Source organism: Triturus cristatus, chromosome 7 (assembly GCF_964204655.1).
Source record: "Triturus cristatus chromosome 7, aTriCri1.1, whole genome shotgun sequence".
Taxonomy (NCBI): Eukaryota; Metazoa; Chordata; class Amphibia; order Caudata; family Salamandridae; genus Triturus; species Triturus cristatus.
Window position 1 is genome coordinate 1,747,609,486 of NC_140590.1, and position 9,886 is coordinate 1,747,619,371.

At 39.7% G+C, this 9,886-nt stretch overlaps 1 protein-coding gene across 2 annotated transcripts in view; it reads left to right on the forward strand.

The window, feature by feature from the left end:
* Positions 1–9,484, forward strand: part of LOC146812984 (killer cell lectin-like receptor subfamily B member 1B allele A) — an 866,152-nt gene extending 856,668 nt beyond the window's left edge. For both annotated transcript variants that reach the window (XM_085620007.1, XM_085620008.1), the window contains exon 8: positions 9,183–9,484. In XM_085620007.1, the coding sequence (XP_085476133.1) occupies positions 9,183–9,318 (136 nt within the window). In that variant the 3' untranslated portion in view covers positions 9,319–9,484. The remainder of the gene's footprint in view (positions 1–9,182) is intronic.
* The last annotated feature ends 402 nt before the right edge of the window (positions 9,485–9,886 follow it).

Sequence of the window (9,886 nt, forward strand, 5' to 3'; positions counted from 1 at the left end):
GGGGGTTGTGGGGTTCGCGTTGGCCTCTACGCTGGGTCAGGATGCATCCATGTTGCTACGTACTTTGGCTTGTTTCTGGTGTGTTGTTTCTGTGTTTTTTATAGTGCATTTTCCTGCCAGACGCATGGGATGTGGAGGCCTGTGGCTGGTTTTTGCTACTTTTTGTACCACGATTGGCCTCATTGCATGATTTATTTCGTTCGCATTTTTGCGGCGTGGTGTTGATTTTCACGCTGACATTTGACTCGTTATCTGGTGAGTATCGCATGCTACCTCTGCGTTGTGAATTCCACGTTAACACGGGGTTATTTTCCCGCGATAGGCTGCGATGTTGAAAGTTGCGTTACGCTACTCTTACGGTAGGTATCACAAGTTCTTGAGAATATACCCCTTAGAGTGAGGGACTAAGGGATAGAATTGATTAAAACAGTTACTATGGAGTTAGGGGTAACATATTGTGGCTAGTCACCTTGGGTAATTGGATTCCATGTTAAGGGAGCAGGTGCTGCCCTGCTGGTAGAAAAGATGTTCATGGAAAAAGAAGTTTAAGAAACGCATGCCATCCAGAAGCTTTCTTTAGTCTCAAACTTTTCATCAAGATTCTGGTTTTTGTTTCTTATAATAGAAAAGAGGTGCTCATTAGGTCCATGTTTAAATTTTTTTTCTCTAATCTGGAATACGATTGCTAAATAATTAACAACAGGGGCAAGCATCATTTGAATTATTATATCCTTTCCCACCATGCGATGGGGGGGACCAAATATCTAAAACAGATCTTGCTTTGCCTATGATAAATTTCTCATTATATTTAGCTGAATTGCTCAACTAAACTCTTAGATATATCAGGTATGAATGCTGCCAAGTAATGACTCAGCTATGAACTACATCTGTGGAGTAAGGGTTATTTAAGGGTCTCGCTTTGTACATATATATATTAAGTATATATTCTAAAGCAGGTACATAATCTTTATTCACATTGAACAGCAATGGTATTGAGTTTTGACACCCTGCCATAAAAAAATTAATCTGTCATCCAATTACCACCTTATAAATCTCTTACTCAACCATGATACTTTATTTCTCTCCTCATTTTTTAAAGACATTAGTAGGGGTTTAATTGCAAGTAAAAATAATGTGTGGGGGTGAGGAGACGTAAATACCCAAAGAATATAATCAGCAAGTCTCTAGAAAAAAGGACCAGAAACAACAATGGAGATCCTATTATAGGCGATACACGGAAAAACAAGAAGATCAACGGGTGGTGTGTGTTACTGCCTATTGCCCCTGTTTAATCACATCAACAAATCAATAAACAAACATTGGTGGATTCTAAACACTGCCAGCTTAGACTTTGAAAAACCCGTGTTCGCACACAAGCAGGCAAAAAACATAAAAGGTGTCTTAATACATACAAGGGACTAGAAACAAGTAGCCATTTAATTGAGAAGGGACACACAATTGATGACTTTGAATGGACAGCACTTGAACAAGTAAAAATGACAGATACTAAAATACAAATTGTTGACAGTATCCTTTAGGCTATATAAAACCAAATAATTATTTAGGGGAAAATATAAGTTTCCTACTTGAGATCTTGAGTTGGCAAAGTCAACTCCTCTTATCGCCATCCTAGAAATGATTGTACAATACACACACAGTATATGGTCTTTACATTAGCCGTGAGACAAAAAACAATAAAGTGCATATGCGTAAACAATGGGGTGGTTTTAAGAGAAAGATCAATTTCATTCAGATGTAGGATCTTAAAGAGGCGCAAAAAGAATACATTTATGTAACAGGGTATCAAATTATGATGTATAAGAAAGACAATTTCATTAAAAAGACAATAACAATGTCAGGATAAAAATGTCTGCATAAACTTTTAAAAGAAATCCATTAAAACACTGATTATTTAAAATGGTGCTAGACCTAGGGAGCAGTAATTAAGTTAATTCATTTCGGTGAGGGTTCGCCGGATTGAATTGCAACGAGCTCCCGGTCAAACTTATGGAAGTCCGACCTCCGGAGCATTCCATCAGAGCAAACCAAGAATCCAGGCCGACACTCGGATGAAGGCAGGCGGCTTGGCTTTCGTGGTTGCTCCCAGTCACCTTTTCTTCGTTTGGACTTAGAAAGTTTTACAGAGCTTTTTCTTGTGGGGTCCCTTGATGCTCTTCACCAAGCCGGATTCGGTGAGGGATCGCCTGCCTCAGATTTCGACTACTTCCGGTCAATCTCTGGAAGACAGACCTACGGAGCTTTTCAGCGGGGCAAACCTGGACGGCAGGTCGACTCGCGTTTGAAGGATGGCGGCTTGGTTGGCCAGGTTGAGTCGGTCCCCTTTTGGAGCTTTTTTCCAAAGTTGCTCCAAAGTTCTCCAAAATTCTGGAACTTCTTTCTGAAGTTCACCAAAGGGTTCCAAAGTTTCTCAACTCACTCCAAGGGTCTGGAAGCTCCAAGATGGTCCTTGAAAGTTGAGGACTTCAGTTCCCACTATCCACTTGACCAAAACCCTTACAAATCCACTGGTAGTTCTCCAGGTTGATGTTCCAGGTGAGTTGTTAACCTGTAGCTTGCAGGGAGTCCACTCTTTAGTCTTTGAACAGTAACATAATCCACAGGCTGTAGTTTCAGATGGTGTAGAGAGTGTAGTCTTCTGAGTGTTCTTTAGGAAATGCACATCAAACTTCCAGCATGGCCCGTCTTGCTTTCTTAAGTTTCAAGCAGCAGATATGAGGGGCTCTGCTCTTCTCAGATACTTATTCCAACTTCTCTGGGTCAAGCAGGAGGTCACTCCTGTTCCATGGGCTGCAGGGTACCACCCAAAGGTCTGACCACTTCCTGTAGAGTGTGGCACTATTTTGTCACAGAGTGCACCAATTCTTCCAAATTTGTGATGTCTGATTTTCCAGCAGGGAGAGAAGAGCTGGCTAAACACCCCCCTAGGATGGCTAATCTCCATAGTCTCTCCCCCTTGCATCAAATCATTCCTTCCTTAATCCTAGCATTTGGCTGGGTTAAAAAGAGTGGGGTTGTAAATGACACTAGTATCTTCCCCTTCTCTTGAAGTCCATTGTTTAGGACTCCTCCCCCTGCTCTGGCATTCCTGTGTAACAGAACACTGTCCCAGGGGCTCTTTATCACCTCTTCAAAGCAGCTTGGCTAATCCCCTTAACTCAGGACAGACCACTGGAAGGCTGAATCTGGGCTTACAAACAAGAAAGTCCTATAACTTCTTGTATACAAATTTTAGGAGTAATTCAGCAATATCATATTGTTGAGCTTATTGCGTTTATTGATACCATTCCGGAAAGTCTTTGAATGGTACTTTTAGTCTTCTCCCATCAAGAGTTATTAGTTAATAACATCCTGCCATGTTAATGTGGCAGGGGATTTGCAATGGGAAAAATGACTTAGGCCATTTTTCGAGCACCAGGGCTTACAAAAACATATTTTATAAGTCCTCGACATATATCTACAGGACCCCCACCCAGGAACACCTAGGGAAGACTATAGGCATTCTGAATATGTAAAACTATTGCAGATCCTCCCTCCACAGTGCTCCTACCACCAAAGTCGATTTGGGGTAGCACTTTATCACAATGTGGGGAGTGATAAATGCAATTTCACTTACCCAGGGCATGTAAAACTCATTTTAAAAGGATCTTCTTTATATATACCTCATCCCCCACCTCTGGAACACGTAGGGGAGAACCTGAGGATACTGTATATGTTCAAACTTTGTAGTTCAACCATTTTTAAGTGTACCAAACACCAAAGTCGAGTTTGGGCACAATTTACTTTTTAAAAGCAGTCCTGCAACACAGAGCCACTTTTAAATCTGGCTTCAGCAGTGCACACATGCAAGTGCAGAAAGGGCTGCTGGCCTCTAAGCTGCCATGCCCTATTATATACTAATAATAATAATCATTTCTGCTCACATCACTGAGAGAAGAACATGTCTGGATGCGGCAAAGGCGGGAAGAGGCACTGAAAGGTGCTCCGGGACAACATCCAGGGCATCACCAAGCCGGCCATTCGCCGCCTGGCTCGCCATGGCGGAGTCAAGCCCATCACCGGCCTCATCTACGAGGCCTTCTGGAAAATAAAAAAGATTCAGTGGTGGATTGGGAGTACAACATACAAGGCATTCTGGAGGCAGTCATGCCGGATAGGTCTAAGAAAGCAGAGGCCTCGCTCAGTCACAGCATCGTCTGAATTCCTCTTTTACCTCTTTGCGACCTGACAAGGTGCTGAGCAACTCACTGGGATGACTCTTTCTTCATGCAGCCATGATTGCTCAGCTCTTGCTTGCCTTACCGCAGCTCTCACACAGCACCTACACAGATCTTTCCCCTCTGGCGATCTCCATGGTTCCCGCCACAGGTAAGGAGAGGTATGACCCAGCAAGTGCACACACTGTCTTCCGCATGCACTTAATACTGCTACCTTTGCAGAGATGCAAAGTCCCTCTCTCATTCTCGACACATGTGCATCCAAGAACCGTAGACCTACTGTTGAAGTGTGGAGGCTCCAAAGTACAAATCATATAAATGACATTACCATAGGACAGAAATTTTCCAACAGTATTTTATTTAGCAAAAAAAAAACAACTCATACACAATAATGTTGTGCTTTATGGTTCAGTAACAGCCTAATTGATAAACATGAATTTGACTATCATGTACATAGACACGAAAACTAACAGACATACTAAGATAGCCCATTAAGAGTGGATTAAAGAGAATAGGATTTTAAAGTCAGTTTTTGATCCACAGTAATTTGTCATCAATGCTTGTATGGCATTCCCGACAGAGTGGGCATGTTTTCTTATCCCCATAAGTAAGTTAGACTTTCATGAGGACAGACTTTCAGAAGACAGTCACATTTTTATCGGGTAGTAAGAGGTGTTTCGCAGTTGAATAATTCGACTTCTTCAGGCCGGGCTCAGCAGATCAATGAGTTATCTTTCATTCCACAATATGATGCAGTTGTTCTAATCAGCTAAGGGTACAGGGTGCTGGGCAAAGAACAGCATACATGGAAAGAATGTCTGCACTGGATATCCACATTCATGAGCTGTATGTACCGTTCAGTGGTACGGGAGGGAGAGGAAAAAAATTGTTGTCACTAAGATTTTCAGAATGCCTTTTGGGTCAATCCCAAATCCCTTTTAAAGAAATGCTGTCTTTAAATCCTTCGTAGTTGTCAGAAATGACATGTACCCAATTTGCTCAAAAATGCACAATTTACCTTTAATTTTCATTAATGTGTCTTAGCTACGAACCAAAATATGTGGCCACTGGCAGTTTTTTTTAAAGTTTAAGTTTATTAAGCAAAAAGGATAATAGAAGAAAAAACAGCATGTACAATAAGTATAATATCTTAATTACATATAAATATTATAAAGAAAACGATAAAAACCAAAGTACCATAGCTATCATGAAACATGCTGCGTGAAAAGAAAAGGAGTGAAAGAAGGGGAAGGAAAGGAGAGAAAAACAAGGGATGATGAATGTATCATAACTTTATAACACTAGAAGAAAAATAACATATGGAAATAGTCTCTGTAAGCATAAAAAACATCAAGGGATCAATAACATACTCTGGTATAAAATACATAAGTAAGAGTTAATAGTGATTTGTTATTTTAAGAAAGAAAAAGACAATGCGATGCATTTATGGTGGTTTCTGGACTTCATCCGAGGTATTGACAAGTGGAACAATAGGCGAAGTGACCGAGGTTAAGTAGTTAGTCAAAGGGAGCCACAAAAGATCTCTTTTAATAGAAAAAGATATGAGGGTGACATAATTAGTATCAAGTCTGTGATGGAAACATACTGCATTCCATCAATCCCTAAAGGTGACTTTGTCTGCTTGTTTCCAATTTGAGGTTATAAAATGTAAGACTATTGCTAGGAATACATCTATTAATTTAACATTGGAAGGCGATTGGGGCCATTGAGGTCATAAGGAGCCTAAGAAAACATTAGAAAGGGAGAAAGGGATACTAGTTTTAGAGATTTTATTAATTTGATTCCAAACTAGTTGGCAGAAGTGAGAAATAGTGGGACAATCAAAAAGCATGTGTTTTAAGTCAGCAGATGTGCAAGGGCAGGACCAACAAGTAGATGAAGTGTTTGAAGAAAAGGATGCTAATATTGCAGGAGTAAATAAGAGACGTTGATATACAAAATAAAGGGTTTGAGAGGTATTAGCAGCTCTAGATGTTTTGTGAATTTTAAACCACAGTTTATCCCAAATAAGGGTCGACAAGCACTGTGCTAGATCCTTGTCCCACGCCAATTCAGTCTTTGTTTTATTTCTGTCTGATGAAGAAAATAAGTGCTTATAAATAGAGGAAGCAGAAGGGTAAGAAATTACTATGGGAAAAAGAGCCGAACATATCATGGATGGCTTAGGAGCAGATGATAGAGAGAGAAGGTATTAATTAAGAGGAGGTAGTAAAAGATTATATTGTGATTTAAAAGACGATGGTAACAAAAATGTGGTTTGAAGATCAGCAAAGGATAGAGGAATGTCATTGGATAATAGTTGCGAAATCCAAAACAACCCTTTGCATCTCCAAGATTACTAGTAAATGGTGCGATTTTTTATACGCAATAAGTTATTGTGTCAAATGGGTTGTTGATCTAGAGAAGCAGGGGAAGGATAAGAGGATGGTAGAAGAGGGATGAGAATTTTGTGAGCATGGGAAATAACAGGAGGGTGAAAAGAGGGTATATTGTTAGTAAAGGCAAGAGTCTCCTTAAAATCAAAAGGGGATACAAAAAACTTTTCTATAGAAATCCAAATAGGGGGATGGGTACAAGGTTCAATGGAAAGCCAACAAGACGATTGTTTTAAGGAGAAAGCATAATGATAAGATTTGAAATCAGGGAATTTAAGGCCACCATTAGATTTGTCTTTCTTAAGGAGGATAAAGCTATCCGAGGGAGTTTGCCTTTCCAGACAAATTTTGTTAAAAGAGAATCCATTTTTTAAAAATAAAATCCAGAAATATGTACAGGTACCATTGAAAGAAGGTTTAGAATCAAAGGAGAAAGCATCATCTTGATCGAGTCAAGACATCCCCACCAAGAAAGAAAAAGAGGATGCCAACGAACAATATTGTCATTTAGACTTGTGGTGATATGATCAAAGTTTAGTTTCAGTGTTTCTGAAATATTCGAAGTGAACCACAGGCCTAAATATTTTATTTTAGACGGTTGCCAATAAAAACCAGTATGTATAAAATAATGTGTAAGGCATAACACTTTAAGAGGAAAGATCTGACATTTATCTGGATTAAGGCGGTAGCCAGAAAGTTGAGAAAAATATCAAACTCATTGAGAAAGGAGGGGATGGACGTTGCAGGATTAGAGCAATATAAAAGAATATCATCTGCATATACCGACATTTTGACTTGGTAAGAATCAAGTTGAAAACCTGTAATTTGAGCATCTTGTCTGATCTTTGTTAAAAAGGGCTCTAATGCTATTACAAATAATAAAGGTGATAAAGGACATCCTTGTCTCACTCCTCTGAAGAGAGGAAAATAATCTGAAATCCTGCTGTTAAAAAAAATAGATGCCGTGGGACCTGAATACGGAGATAAATAATTCATTTTGGAGGAAACTCAATCCATTTTAAAGCTTGGAACATGAAATCCCATCCAATCCTGTTGAAAGCTTTCTCTGCATCTAAAGCTATAGCAGCAATAGGGCAGTCAAGAGAGGAAGATTTGCTGAGGATGTTGAAAAAGACTCTAGAATTATCGGATGATAGTTGACCTTTCACAAAACCCGATTGCTCAGGGCCAATAAGTCTGTGGCGATGTTTTTTGCGGCTGCTATCGCGGGTAAACTGGTGATATGGACTGTTAGCACCTGCTTGTGAATGGGGTGATAATTTATCGCGACTTTGACTGCGATGAAGTGCCGATATCTCGGTGAAAAGTCCTTGAGAATATGCCCCTTCGTGTTTTAGTTCATACTTACGGACTTTGCAGGTCAAACCAGTTTTTGCTTCATACAGTAATTGGTTTTCACAGCAGAGGTCCATGTCAAACCCTCACCTTCATGCACCTTTATTTGCAAGAGGAATACCACGGGAGACAGAGGTGTTCTCACGATCAAGGGATAGTTTTATTTATATTTGAATTACTGTAGTTCAATGTATAATTAGTTCAGCGAGAAAGAATGACTTCATGTCTGAAGATTGAATTCTTTAACAGGGCACCAAAAACTTTTTATTGAACACGTGTGCATCTTTAACTGCATTGTGACATATGCAGGTGGGCAACTTTTGCTGTAGACATTCTTCACTAAAGCATTTCTTATAACGCATGTCTGCAGTCTATTATTTTGTTGTAAACGTCTGCATTATTATCATTGACAGCTGCCCCTCGCTTATCGGCATTATCCACAGCTGAGTAAACGTTCACAAAGAAGCAATCGGCATTCCATCACGCCGCAGATCAGGATATCTGTCCCTAAAACCAGACGCCCGTCATCCATACGGCACCATTTTAATTATCATCTGTGGCAATCCTTCATCGGATTCACACAACAAAAGAATTTTGCTGCACAAAGAATATATCTTGAACCCATGAATGAACACTCCGTTCATTCAAGTTATTTGATCGACACATGTGAAAATCCATTTTAACAGATAGAACAGGCTTTATGACCACCACCAGTAATACCCGGCAACGTTCTTTTTATTTACTGTGAAACCACATGGTTAAAGGCATTACATCAATTATCAGACCGTTCACACTACCTCCAGACAAACCCTTCACCCGTTATCCATTTGCTAGACCACATCTTGAAGAATTGTGGCATTTCCTGACGAAGGCGTACTTTTCGCCGAAACGCACGTAGAAGATGATCATATGGCCACAGATTTGTTTCTACTTTTAACTGTTGTTTAATGAATATTAATACATTGAATGTCTATACTATGTACAAATGCATTGTTGAATTGCTTTTTTTATTGATTTTGCCCGTGATTCTGTGAGAATCATATTAACAATAAACATTTATGCGATATTTTTAAATACTGTTCTTGGCTATACTACTTGGACACGCTTTACATAGCAATATACAAAAAATGTTAATTGCCTAGGAAGTTATTTTTGCACTGAGCTGCCCCTCACATTACTGTCTCTCTCTCTACAGGTTCCCTGTCACAGGCCCTGCTGACGGAGATCGGTGTGGAGCAATGAACAGCGGCTCCATAGTATCCTCACGTTGCATCAATGGTTTATACTGGGTCTGCCAGAAAGAAGCGGAGATCTCCAGCTCCCGGGTATAACCTGGAGTCAGTGACTTTAGCATAGAGGGCAGCCCAGCAGGCTGCATGCTTAAACTCATGGAGCCAAAATACTAGTAAACCCTATGTAGCTTGGCGACCAATGAAAAATCCACAGAAATTATTGGAACCCTTAAATAAAGGTGCTAAGTCGGTCAACCTTGAATTTAAAACCACTGATTATTGGCTGTATTATTCTCAAGACCTGAGGACACATTTAGAGAATTAGATTCAGGAAGTTAAGTGTAGATCAATCTTTTGGACACTGCAAGAGAAGTCTAGTTTAGTTTGAACGTTCCATAGTTGTAATTTTTGAAAATAGAAATACATTGATGGAGAAAAGCCACATTTCTCAGACAGGCCGCAAAAGGGTGTTTTTTTCTTACTCCAACAATGAGCACTTTAAGATGATTCAAGCATCCACAATACAAATGAGTGATTGTTTAAATTGCAATATTGCCTATAGCCTGCATTTATGAAAATGCCTATGTGAAATACTATCTAATACACTTGCAGACTAGTACAATTCTGTCTAGAACACATAGGAGCATATGTACAAGCCCCTATTGCC